The sequence below is a fragment of the Typopeltis vanoorti genome, chromosome 2 (assembly GCF_054136105.1).
Source record: "Typopeltis vanoorti isolate ZY-2024b chromosome 2, IOZ_Tvanoo_1.0, whole genome shotgun sequence".
NCBI lineage: Eukaryota > Metazoa > Arthropoda > Arachnida > Uropygi > Thelyphonidae > Typopeltis > Typopeltis vanoorti.
The window spans coordinates 138297787-138311857 of NC_143550.1; the positions used below are offsets into that span (position 1 = coordinate 138297787).

Sequence of the window (14071 nt, forward strand, 5' to 3'; positions counted from 1 at the left end):
TTAATTCCCTTTCATCCCTTCCCATGCAAAAGCAGATAAATCAACCAGAAAATACATGTAATTGACAGAAAAATGCAGATTGGAGATAGGATTAACCACTCATCTAGAAAAATTAGGTTTCGGAAAACTAAATTATTTAGTCATAGTAAGTGATTTTTGGTGCATAAATAACACTCATTACATTGAGGATTGACTAACTTTATATATTATGATATAGATAGCAATTTCAACTGATTATTTAACTGACATATACTATTTTAAGAAAGGTGTATTGATCAGGCAGTTATCTAATCATGTTGCAAGCATGGTATGTCCCACACTACATGAGAATAATCTTGAACCATATATATATATTCTTCAGAAAGTGGGGCTCTTAGAATTTGCTATAATAGGTAATCTATTATAATGACTATCTTGGATCCCAGCATTACTAATATGCAGCAGTTCACTTTGGAGAAATGAGTTGCAAAAGAGAATGTTCCCGAGCCGCATATACAGAAGTCACTTAAAATGGGCATCAAACTAACTTTATAGTATGTAGTTTTCAAGTCAAAAGAAAATGTCTTAAAACAATAATGTGTGGAGAACAGAATGAAAATGGTTTATAAATAAGCCATGATCTCATGGAAAAGAAATATTGTACTCACAGCTGGATGGTTTATCCTATTTTCATATCATTATCATTAATATGCTGGCCACAGGTAACTTTTGTTATTTATTTGTGCTCAATGTACAGTTTTCATTCTCTTGAAAGCATCACTAGGGTTATAGTACATTATGATTTGATCCCTTGTTCTATACACATATCTGTGTGCGTGTGATGTGAGTGGTATATAAATGTATATTCACATAAAATGACAGGCTACATATAGTTTAATTAAAATATGTTTGTAGTTCTTTATATATACATATTATCTATATTCATATAGGTCTACAACTAACTCCAGGGCCTCCAGGCCTGCCTGGCCCACCTGGCCTACCCGGACCTCCTGGATCTGCAACTACTTCTGAAGAAATAAGAAGACCAACTGTTGTACCTGGTGTAAGTGACAGATCAGAATTAGCATTTTTTATACCTACTTTTAAATACTATTCATTCATTGTTTCTTATAAATTTATTTGTTATTCAGGGTGTTCCATACCCCCGTCATAAACTTCAAAGGTATATTCTATTCTTCAAAACCAACAAAACAGGTGCCTATAAACATCAGTCTGGAAATCTCACACTTCCAAGATACAGCCCTTTGTTGTTGCAACACAAATGCCTGTAATGTGCAAAACAGATAGGCACAAATTAGTAAACTGTGGTGGTAAACAGCCAAAATCACATGCAGGACTTGCCTAGAAATGAGGTCAGTTTTCTCTAAGTGAGTGGCATTTATTGATGTTTTGCAATGGAATATGGTCCGTGTTTGCTGAATTAGCCGATATGCACTTTTTATTGTGGATGATGCACCAACAGAAATGCACTTGAAGCAGATTAGTTGTATCAAGAGGTTTTCTCTGGTTGATGAATGTCATGCTCTTGAATGTCCACTCATCTTCATCGTAGCCTTTGTCAGCATGCATAGTTTCTGCACAATCAAATGAAGGAGAAAATGAAGAATTATGAGGATAGGTTAAATAGCAGAAACTGTGGAAAACACTATATCTGGTGGAATGAAATCCATGCACTAGCACACAAGAGTTTCAATAAAAGAGGATGTCTCTCTAGCAGATGTATGCAAAAGTAAAACTAAGTAGGACTCTCCATACAAGTACTTGTCATTTTTGTCAGCGGTTTCTACAACAGTGTATGAGGGGATCAATGATTTCTCTCTCTCTCTCTCTCTCTCTCTTTGTGTGCTATAGGCAGCAATATTCCTTCTAATTTTTACTGCTGCATGTGTGTATGAAAAACATTTTGCACACAAGTTCCCAGTTCTCAGACTGAATGTGTGCAGTAGCCTGTGTGCTTATAATAGTGAAAATCACCACAAGCTCTTAATCTAATGTGCCTAAAATTATTGATAGCATCTTTTTCAAAAGATCTCTTATGTTGCCATCCTCCTTCAGTGCTTATACCCAAGCCCAAAATAGATGTAAGAAGATTGTCCATGCTTCCAAAACAGAATTTGAATGGTCAAAAAGTAGGAAACTTGCAGTCTTGCCTTTTAGTCTCTTGCCAAAGCAGTTGGTCTTAACTTTTGCCCAACACTATTCCTACCCTCATCATACCCAGATGGCTCTATTGCATCATCACCCACAGAAAAAGCCAATCTTCTGGCTTCACACTTTGCCTCCAATACACACATAACTGACAATGGTAAGTGTCCCTCCAACCATTCCAGCTGCCCAACATACAATGCCCCCTATATCCTTTTGCCAGAAAGAGATCAGAAACCTATTGTCTAAATTAGACACACAAAAAAAGTTTCCTGGACTCATTGGCATTCCCCCAATTGTCCTGAAGGTTTGTGCACCATAACTGGCTCCTACCCTATGCTGCATGTACAAACACTCTCATACTCCACTAGTATCTATCGCACAGCCTGTAAATTGGCCTATATTCAACCCATTCCCAAGAAGGGTGACAAATCACTGCCATCTAGCTACTGCCCTATCTCACTGACCTCAGTGCTTATCTATCACCAACAACTCCTACACTATCTTGAAGGCACCCAGCTGTTAAGCAACCACCAGTATGGATTCTGTTGCTGCTGGTCAATAGGAAATCTACTGTCATATATCACCCATCTCTGAACAAATGCCATGGAGAAATATAGTGAATCTCAAGTAGTTGCACTTGATGGCTCCAAAGCTTTTGACCAGTTCAGGCACAAAGGCTTGCTAAGCAAACTCCCATTATTTGCTTAGATTGATAAATGACCCATCTCTTACCAACTCATTCCCCCCAACTTTCACACAGATGTTTGGTCTCTGCAACTTGTGTATTCTATAAATATTGCCATGGCAAATGTTCATCTGAAATAGCATCAATAATTCCCCCACTCAGTACTAAGCCCATTGGAACATGTACAGCTGCTGCCCAACACCCTTTCACAGTACACCTTGAAATCCACAGAACAAGTTTCTTTTTCTCCTTTTTCATCCTTGGTACTGCTGGACTGTGGAACAGTCTTCCTTCTGATATATTTCCCAAGCAATACAATATACGGGCTTTTAAAACAAATGTAAACAAGTTTCTCCTTTCTCAACCCACTACCCATATACAGTACTAACATACATACTATAGGTTGATCAACCAACCTCTCGTGTATGGGCTCAACATAAAAAAACACTAAATACTCACTCCTTCAGCTGCTTAATGCAATTTATAAATAAATTATGTCACATTTATCAAGTCACTCAAATTTAAATGCATTTGCAGTTCTTTTCCAATTTAATTTTGATAGTGACATTTTGAGAGTTTAACACACTAAAACTGCTAATGTAATATTTTTCACACTAATGTTACCTTCTTTTTTTTCTATCTATAACCTGTAAAACTGTAAGCAATAAACTAATTTGCTCAAATCTGAATAGCAACAAAAATCCATCATTTGCACAAGTTAAAGTTAGAAATTAGAAATTCTGAAAACAAAAATTTTGTGTTTGCAGTTACTGTGTGTTCCCTTTTTTTTTTTTTTATTTATTTTTTATTAGTATGTATGCACATATGTGCCAGCTTAGAGGGAACATTCATGGGCAGGTATTTTTTTGGAAACAGATTAATAGGGCCATATATTTTTCCAAACAGGCATACTGGACTTTTATACCATAACTTGCAAAACTTGGAAGAAAACATCTTCCATGATGTGCTTATTGATGTCTTCTTGGCCTAGAAGAGAAACATGGTTCATGCATGATGGAGTTCTGTCACAGTTCAGTTATGAGGCCCAAGGGTAATGTGATCAAAAGTTTCTGGATTGGTAAGGTGGACCAATGTAATTGGTTCATGTACGTGTGATTTGAGTTGTTTACACATCTGCAGTGGAGAATTTTTGATGATCCACAAATAAAAATCCATAGAATTTACATCAGGTTACCCATTTGAAGCCATTGGTGTACTCTACTAGGTTATAATGTTTGTATTTTAACTACAAAGGAGGACTGTGTCTCAGAAATGCAAGACCCATGTTTATTGTGACCTGTTCATTAGTTTTGAGGTATAGAAGATGGCATTAAAGTTTAGGACAGGGAGTTGGAATTACCCTTTATATCTGTTAGTTAAGTTCAGTTCTAAAAGCCAATATCTTTCACTTAATTCAAAAATAAATGCATAATTACTTATCATTATTATCTCACCTCCATGGAGTCAAAGGATTCATCATGGGAAGTCTATACTCTCTCTCTCTCTCTCTCTCTCATGCCAAAAGATCATCGAACTGTGCCTTGAACACATTTACAGTTTCCATACTCGCCATGCTTTCAGGCAATACATTCCACTTATCATTCCTTCTCCACACAAAAACCTGCTTCTCACCTCTTCCCCCCCCTGCTCACACACTCCCTATACAGCTATACAGTTTCCATGGATGGTCTCTAGTTCTACCCTTGCTACTGTCTACTCTATGAAATATCTTCTCCACATTATGAAATATCTTCTCCACATTAATCTGGTAACAACCCCTCACCAACTTATGTCTCAATCATACTTCCTCTTCTTCTATTCACAAGGCTCTGTAAGTTGCATTCTCTCCTCATATTTGACATTCCATAGACTTGACACTATCTTAGTATATCTTCTCTGGATCTTCTCCAATACATCCTCATCTTCTCTGAAAACCTGGCAACCAAATCTCTGCAAAGTAGTCTGTATGTGTACAGTCTGATCAAAACCTTATATAGGGGAACCATAACCTTTTTCTCTCTACATGTCAATGTCCTTATTATTGCCATAATTTGTTGGAATGTTCTTACAATTTAACAACGTGACCCCTAAATTTCAAGTCTCTGTTCACCATCACTCCCAGATCTCTCATCTCCTCTACATTCTTCAAAATTTTCCATTAATTGCAACCTTGCCTATCAAATTTCAAGACCTTGCACTTTGCAATATTAAACTGATATCTCAAATCATTTGCCCAATCACATAGTCTATTCAGATCCTCCTACAAGGCCACAAAGTTCTACTCTACTTCTCATAGCCCTTCCCAACTTTGCATCATCAGCAAACAGCTGCACATCCCTAGTTAAGCCAATCCCAATGTCATTAACATACAAGTTAAACAATAATGATTCCAAAACAGATCTCTGGGGCACCCCACTAATGGCCTTCCTGGGTTACCACTTCTCCATATGCAACTTGCTGATACCTGTTATCTAATTTAAGTTGGATAACCAATCTTATCTAAGTTGGATAACCAATCAGTTATCCAACTTACTAGTCTGTTATCTAATCTCATCTGTTTCAGTTCAACTAAACAGCTTGTAAATGTAGCTGTTTATCAAAAGTTTTGAAAAATCCAATTACACCACCACATATGCATCTCCTTTATCAAGTGAGTTTGTCACCTTGTTGTAATACATAAGCAGATTGCTGAAACATGACCTCCCTCTAACAAACCCATAGTGACCATCATAAAGAATACTGCTATTATCAACTCACTTCTGAATCCTAGTCCTCACCAACTTTTATAATACCTTAACAACCTCAGACACACAGATTGGTCTATAATCCTTAGCCTTAGTCATAACGATCCCTTTGTGATGTGAAATAATTTTTCCCATTTCCATTGCTTTGGGACTTGCCCTATTGCAAGACTCATGTTAAATAGCTGCGCTAAAGGTACCATTAATTCTATAGGGCATTCCCTCAAGACACGTGGTGATATACTGTCAAATCCTACTGCCTGATTAACATCGTTTACTTAATTTCTCATATATTTCCTACTCATTCACTTATCAGCCCTATAGCATTGTGAACAAAGTATAATGGTTATCAATTTACTGTCGCAAAATGTAAGGTTATGCACCATGAGAAGGTTACTTACTGTATATCACACTGATTGATGAGACTAGAAACTTCTTTTTTTTTGGGGGGGGGGGTATAATGGTGGACAGAAAGTTGAACTCCAGAGGATATATTGCAGAAGTTGATAAAATAACTCAAAGGATTACTTGGATGTTGAAAAACACACCAACAAGTAAAAATAGAGAGGTTATTACCTCTTTTTATAAGGCTATGATTTGGCCATATCTTGAATGCTGTGCACAGATTTGATCATCTGGCTTTCTTTGGGATCAGGAGGAGGTGGTGGAGATGATTCGGAAATGAATACCAAGTTGGTGACAGGTCTGTAGAATGTTCCCTGTGAGGATAGATTGAGGGTGTGTGTGAGTTGCAGATTAGCTAACAGGCATAGGAGACGGGATATGATAGAAACTTATAAGTTATTAAAGAGGTTCTATAAGCTTGACATAAAGGAATTTTTGAATACATGACAAATAGAGAGAGAGAGAGAGAGAACTGGGAGTCATCCCTGGAAGTTTTGTAGAATGTGGTAAGTAAGGACATGCAGACTAGATTTTTGCTTGATGAGTGGTGAATAAGTGGAATGGATTGCCAGAATTAGTTGAATGCCCTGACAGCGAATGAGTTTAAGGATTAGTATAGGATCAGAAGACTCTCTTTCAGTGAGTCTTTTGACTCCATGGAAACATCCATATAATAACAATCATTGTTGCACAGTGTATGGCTTTACTCCAAAAAGAAGAGTAGGCAAGAAATCTTGAAGTGTTAGTGGATAGGAAGCTGGAGTTCAGAGGACACATGTCAAAAGTTGTAAAGGTTATCCAGATAATTGTTGTTATAATGTGAAAGTCATTGACAAGCATAGATAAGTGGATGATAAATTTACTGTATAAAGTAATGATCAAGCAAGATCTGTATCTGGATTTCTGTATACAAATCTGGTCACCTGTTGGATATCTGGATAATAAGGAAACATCAGAGAGAGTGCAGAGGTGACTGACTAAGACCTGTCTCTGGAATGTTTAGTACAAGAACAAATACTGGAAAAGTGATCTACAGAACTTTACAGATAAGAGAAGATGATGTAATTGAGATATGTAAATTGGTGAGAGAAGCCTTTCAGATAGATATAAAGAAAATATTGCATAATAGGTAGTGGAAAAATTAGCAGAATGCATTCCAGCATTGATAGCAAATGCTGCAATGGTGAATGTTTTCAAGGCAAAATAAGTATCATTGTTTATAGAGGGCTTGGCCTCCTGCAAAAGCAACATCTACCAACTAAAAGGAGATACTCAGAAATCATACTAAACACTAAATGCATTCCCTTATCCAACACATCTATCACTGTTGTAACATCTAAGTAAATTGTTAAAACATACTCTCTCCTTAAAAAACCTCTGCCAAATGTTGTAGAAAGTACTGCTGCTATTTTTTAAAACAAAAATCATGCATGCCACAATAAAAAATTAACATTCATTAATCACAGATATTTCGTTTTACATATCACAAAACAAAATCACATGATCTGAAGAACAATAATAGAAATTTTGAATACTAAATAATAAAAAATGCATGGGAGTGAGAAACAAGCTCTTTTAGTGGAAGAATGGTTGGCTGGCAAAATGCATTGCCTGAAAGTTTAGTCAGTGAAAGTTTTTGGCATGGTTCAATGATTTTTTGCATAACAGTGAGTGTCTTTCTGTAACGAGTCTTTTCACTCCATGCAGATTTAATATTAGTAAAACTAATAATAATGTCTGTAATGGTATTCAAATTCAAGCTATTACAGTTAAATAGCACATAACTTGGTCTATTCTCATTTAAAAGTTAATGCTGAATAGGTGTTGGGGGGGGGGGATAATGTATTTTTTGTAATGCAGATCATAAAGGGAAACAGATTTTGGGATATCAAAAATTTATCACACTGACAAGAAAAAGTATTCTTTAACATAGTAATTTCACAAGTTTGAAAAATCTGTGTACACTGTACATAAATTTATATAAACATTATGTACATGTTTGTTTTAATTTTTAGGCTGTAACCTTCAAAAATATGGATACACTTCTTCGTATGTCTGATATAAGTCCCTTAGGAACCCTAGCATTTGTCATGGATGAAGAAGCCTTGCTAGTGAGAGTCAGTGGTGGTTGGCAATATGTAGCAGTAAGTATTATCTGTTATATAATAAGTTATTGGTACTTGATCATGTTTAGATTTTTTTACTTAATTTTTTTATAATTTTCACAGCTGTCTATGTGAAAGGGTGCTACATGGGCTATATGACATCTGCACATGTTAGTAAAACATTTACTTCCACAGGCATGGGAATATTGGTGATGTGTTTTACAACTACATTGAGTATATGACGTCTGACCACTTCCAAACTAATCTAGGTTGAAAGATTGAAATAATCAAATGCTAGAATGGGGGAAAAAAGTAAAAGAAAAAGGGGATAAAAAACTATCAAAAGGTGGAACTAGAACTAGCAAAAATTATTATTATTAACACCAGACTTCCATGGATCAAAAACCTCATCGTGGGAGGTACACACTGTTACACACAAAGCCATCAAAACCATTCATCTGCATTCACCAAAATGTCAGGCGATGCATGCCACTCACCAACCACTCTCCATGCAAAGAACTTGCTCCTTATGCCCCTGCTCACACCCTCCTTATACAGCTTCCAGGGGGTGTATCCTTGTTCTGCCTTTCTACCATTCTCTGTTTCTTTCACATTAACCTGGTGACAACCCTTTACCAATTTAAATTCTTAATCATATCCCCCCCCCCTCTTCCTTTTGTTCACAAGGCTTTGCAAACTACATTCCTTCAATCTGTCTTCATATCCAGTCAGTCTTCTCTGGACCCTTTCGAATATAGCCTCATCACTATGAAAACCAAGGGCCAATGCTGTGAACAAAAAATGAAGAACAGAATTATTCATAATCAGAATAAAAAAATTCTGTTACTTTGCATATGCCAGGAAGTAAGTAACAAAGCATTTATAAGGATGTCAGTATATATTTTCCTACAAATACTGATAACATTTATATTTTTTCTTTTTCTTTTTTTTATAAAAGTTCCTTTTATATAAAAGGAAACCACTTCAATACTCAACACATATGACAACAGCTGCTACAGAACTGTTGTCACATGTGTTAAGTGTTGAAGTGGTTCCTTCCACAGGCATGAAATAGTGCATAGTAGCAATATTTCATATAAATTGCAACTTTTGGAATCTAGTGAAAATTGACATCACAGTAGTTTGTCCTAATGCATTAGCCTAAATAACATATTTTTTATATATTTTAAATAACACACTAACATATTTTTGAAATTATGGAGAGTTGTGTATGTGCAAAGTGCTCCTTCAGTAATGTGAAATAGCACTGGTGATTAGTGACTAGAGACTGAGAGTGAAACTCAGCTTATGCATTATTTAGTTGCATAAAGTGGCATGTTGACAATGTCACCCATTTTCTAAATAATGAAATACATTAAATTAATTTTAAAAATAATAAATGGCCCAAGAATTTTAAATGAAACCAATAATATGAAAAATTCCAGTAAGTTTTTTGTGTGTGATGAGTGATATAAATTGATATCAGAGAAAACAAAATAAGATTATTACATCTTCAAATATAGCTTGGTTAGCAAAGAATGAAACTGAAGTCTATATTAATGCAGTGTAGATAGATCTAGGAACTAGTTATCATAAGACTCAGAAATTGTCCATGTAAAATCTCATGGACAATTTGTTGTTTGCAAAATTATTATTATTATTATTATTATTCATGACACCTCCAAGGAGTCCGAAGACTCATCACGGGAGGATACCTACTATACAACACTCCGTATCCACCACTACACCGAACCCCTACTACTAATCACCTACATCAACACCATCTACTACCCACCACCACCACAGCTAGTATTTTTGTCTGTAAATTGCGTGCGTTCTAAAGGGCCGATTTGTCTGTATGTCTTATTATAATGTTTTTTTAATATCAACTCCACACATAAAAGATTATAAAACCTATAGCACTTGCCCACATACAACATATTGTCGTATGTGGGCAAGTGACTGAGAAAGAATCAACCTGTTCATGGTTATGTGTTTCTTAAAGAGCTTTCTCTTCAAAAGAACAAAGGTTAGACAGAATGAAAAAGAGAATTGAATGATTTGATAAGTCTGAAGCTAAATGATGAATGGATGTTAATTGGTCATGTGTTTTACATCCTTACAGGAAACAGGAAATAATGATAGTGTCTATGAAAATAATAGAAAAGGCAAGGCTGAAACAGAACACTAGCCCATAAAGAGTACTATAAAAGGGGATTGTCCTCTTCTGGTTAATATTAAGTATTTGGTAGTGTAACAAGAACTTCTGATATACATCCCAAATCTAAGAATAGTATTCGACTGAGTGTAATTGAAGTTATATAGCAATAGCAGTTGTACAAGGGAGAAATACTGAATTCAGCAATAAAGGATACCAAGCTTTTTTAGCAGATTAAGCAGCAGGTGTCATGTTTGAGTCAAAGTCTAAGAGTTCCTAAGAAGAGAAATCTGGTCATAATCCTAGAGATTTGGGTATTACCAACAGCAAGGGGAAGTAAAGTGAGATCTTTGTCATGAGAAACATTTTTAAATATCCATTTAAATGCTTTATTGATTAGCATAATTAGTTTTCTTGTAACAAATTACATAACTTGATTATGTAATTTGTTAAGAGAAATAAGAAATATTATATAATCATTATCATAACCAGATAATGATTATAGAATTTTGTGATACAGTAAAATGACATACTTATCTATATGTTTACTTATTTTATAGCTTGGATCTCTTGTAGCACAACCAACAATTACTACAACAGTAAGTTCAGTTTCATATAATTTTAAAAATTTTCTTTTCTAAATATATCTAAAACTTAAGCATTTTAGCATATTTTATTAAACAAGCTTTTTCTTTGATAAAAAAGATTTTTCATTCTCTTGCTCACCATCTGTGCAAGTAATGTGAAATCATTTAATTTAGAGACAGGAAATATCCAGGATAGGATCCTTTAAAGAAGCATGTAGTAAATACCACTATAACATATTCACTAAATATAACAAACCACTGAGTGTTCTGACCAAAGTCAAATTTCATAGGTTTGATGCTGTTCTAAAGGAAATTCACTGTAGTAAACTATTCAACATAATAGACTATTCCAGTGGTCCTTATAATAGTGACAGTAAACTATATTTTGCATTTCAAAAAACAAACAATAGTATGAACATGATGACACCTTAGTGTACATTGATATTTTTCTTTTATTTTCAGGACAGTTATAAGTATAAATTATAATTTAAATTGTACATTATTAAAATTTATGAATTTGCCTAAATTTATATATATAATGTTCTAATTGCTCACTAATTTATTTTATTTCATTATTTTTTATGTGACTCTGCTAACAAAAGGTTACCAACTTACTACATTAGTACAATAAGTGGAATAAGGATTTTTTGGTATTTATTTATTTATTGTTTATTATTATTATAAATTTTTTCTACATCATTAGAACAGGCAGTTGACATGAAGAAAATGGAAAAAGTGGTCCTTGTTGGAGATCTGAATAGCAAAGTAGGAAATGAATCCCACCAGGCATATAGGAACATTTTGGGAAAATTGGGAGGAAAGGATAAATGGTAAGTATTTACTGGACTTCTGCTCAGGACACAGACTAGTCATTACTAACACCATGTTTCAACATAAAGATGCACACAAGTTCATATGGAGAGAAGACAAAAAATAGGAAAAGCCTCATTGACTAAGTCATTGTTGATAGTGATCATGCTGGTTCAGAATACTGTACAGAGGATTTCAAATTGGAAGTGACCATACTTAGTACTAGGCAGGATAAAAATGGATATCACATTGAAAAGAACAGTATGTAAGAAAGTTTTAAAAAAGAATTAAAGTTGAGCAGCTTTTACAAGTAAATTATAGACTCAACAACATTATTGAAGAAAAAATTAAACATATTGAAAACAAGAACCAAACCTTGGAATCTCAGTGGCAAACTCTGAAAAAAACATTCATTGATTAAGGTAGGGATGTATGTGGTGAAGTTGTCTGCAAGGATAGAAAAATAAGAACCTCATGATGGACACAAGAAGTTAAAGAAACAGTCCTGGCAAAGAAGAAAGCATACCAAAAGTTCTTAACAAATACGTCAGCAGATGCCCTAAAAGAACACAGAGAAAAATATAAGACAGCTATGTGTAAAAGTAGTTAAACAAAAGTCTTGGGAAGACTTCAGTAAGAGTATGGAAAATAACTATCAGGAAAATGGCAAAATATTCTGGAGGCTATTGAAAAAACTCTGTAAAAGGAATTAAATATAATAAAGGGGACTTGAAAACTGAGGATAAAGATATTCTTGATATATGGAATAATTACTTTGAAAGATTGCTAAATGAAACAAGCAGTGACAGCATGGTGGTTAAAAACACTCAACAGGAATGCTATCTGGAATACATATCTGTACTTGAAGTAGAAAAAGCTGTCACAAATGTGGAAAGGTAGCTGGAGTAGATGATATTTGACCAGAAATGCTAAAATATGGAGGCATAAAAGTTTTACAATGGCTACACTGCATAATTCAGAGGGGCCTGTTCAGAAGGTTGAATTCTCAATGATTGGAATAGAGCTCACAGTAACCAACTATAAAAAAGGGAATAAAACTGAATGTGAGAATTATAAAGTATTTCCCTACTAAGTGTTCCTGGTAAGATTTATGCAAGTATACTTGAGAAACGGCTAAGAAAAATTGTGGAAGGAAAGCTTGGTGAAGAACAAACTGGATTTAGGTCATATAGAGGTTGTCAGGGTCAGATTTTCACTTATAGTTATTTTCACAAATAGAATAAGCAAAGCTAGTATGGGGGGGGGGGGTAGCCAGCTGAATACATTTATATAGAATAAGAAAGAAATTAGCCAAAACACCAAACCAGCAGTATACAAGGCAGTGCTCAAACTAGTTTTAAGTTATGGATCTGAGAGTTGGGTTAGAAATAAATCACTTGATCAAAGACTAGAGACCACAGATACGAGGGTTCTGAGAAAAATTAGGGGGAGTGAACCGATGGCATTAATGGCACACTCATATTAAAAATGAAGATATTAGAAAGGAACTTGACATTATTAGCATTCAAGAATGTACCAGCAGAGCTAACCTAAGATGGTATTGACCCCTTAAATAGAATGGGTGAAGAAAGGTTAGGAAAATATGTGTTTGATGTCAAGATGGCAGGAAAGAGACCCAGAGGAAGACCAAGGTCTAGGTGGATTGGTTCAGTCAGAAGTGCCTTAGAAGCATGAAATGTTAGATATGACAATATTGGAGTGCTCACAAGTAATAGATTTATTTGGAGGAAAATTGTTGACAGGAGATTAATAATAATGTAAACTTCATCATGTAGTTCTGTCAATACCCTTGTATACCCTTGAGGGTATACAAGGGTATAAATTTCCTGATATATACCCTTGAGGGTATACATCAGGAAATTTATGATGATGATTTTATACATGTTATAAATTTGGTAAATTATAAATTTACTAAACACCAAGATAACTATAAGTATAAATTAATTATAAATTTAATAGTAGTGGATGTATCCCAAGAATGTGGTCCAGTAATTTATTTAATTGGATCTCTGCTGATTATGCTAGAAGTAGGTCTCTGCTGAGTAAAATATTAAGTTTACAATTATACTCAGGACTCTGTTATGGACTCAAGAAGTTAAAGAAGGGGATGGCCATGGAAAAAGAAGAAAGCATAATCAAAAGTTCTTGGCAGGCAAAATCGGCATATGCTCTGAAAGAATACAGAGAAAAATGTGAAGCAATATGTAAAAATAGCTAAACAAAAGATTTTGGTAAGAACATAGAAAATAAATATCATGAAGGTGGCAAAATATTCTGGAGGAGGAAAGAGTATTGTAAAAGGACTCAGAGATAATAAAGTTGACATGAAAACTGAAGATAAAGATATTCTAGATGTCTGGAGTAATTACTTTGAAAGAATGCTAAATGAAACAAGCACTCAGAGCACAGTG

The 14071-nt window shown here is 34.8% G+C and overlaps 1 protein-coding gene across 1 annotated transcript in view; it reads left to right on the forward strand.

Moving 5' to 3' along the window:
• Positions 1-14071, forward strand: part of Mp (collagen XV/XVIII-type protein multiplexin) — a 339834-nt gene that overhangs the window by 299607 nt on the left and 26156 nt on the right. The window contains exons 21-23 of the mRNA XM_090402408.1: positions 930-1042; positions 7995-8123; positions 10803-10841. Coding sequence (XP_090258534.1) covers positions 930-1042; positions 7995-8123; positions 10803-10841 — 281 coding nt within the window. The remainder of the gene's footprint in view (positions 1-929; positions 1043-7994; positions 8124-10802; positions 10842-14071) is intronic.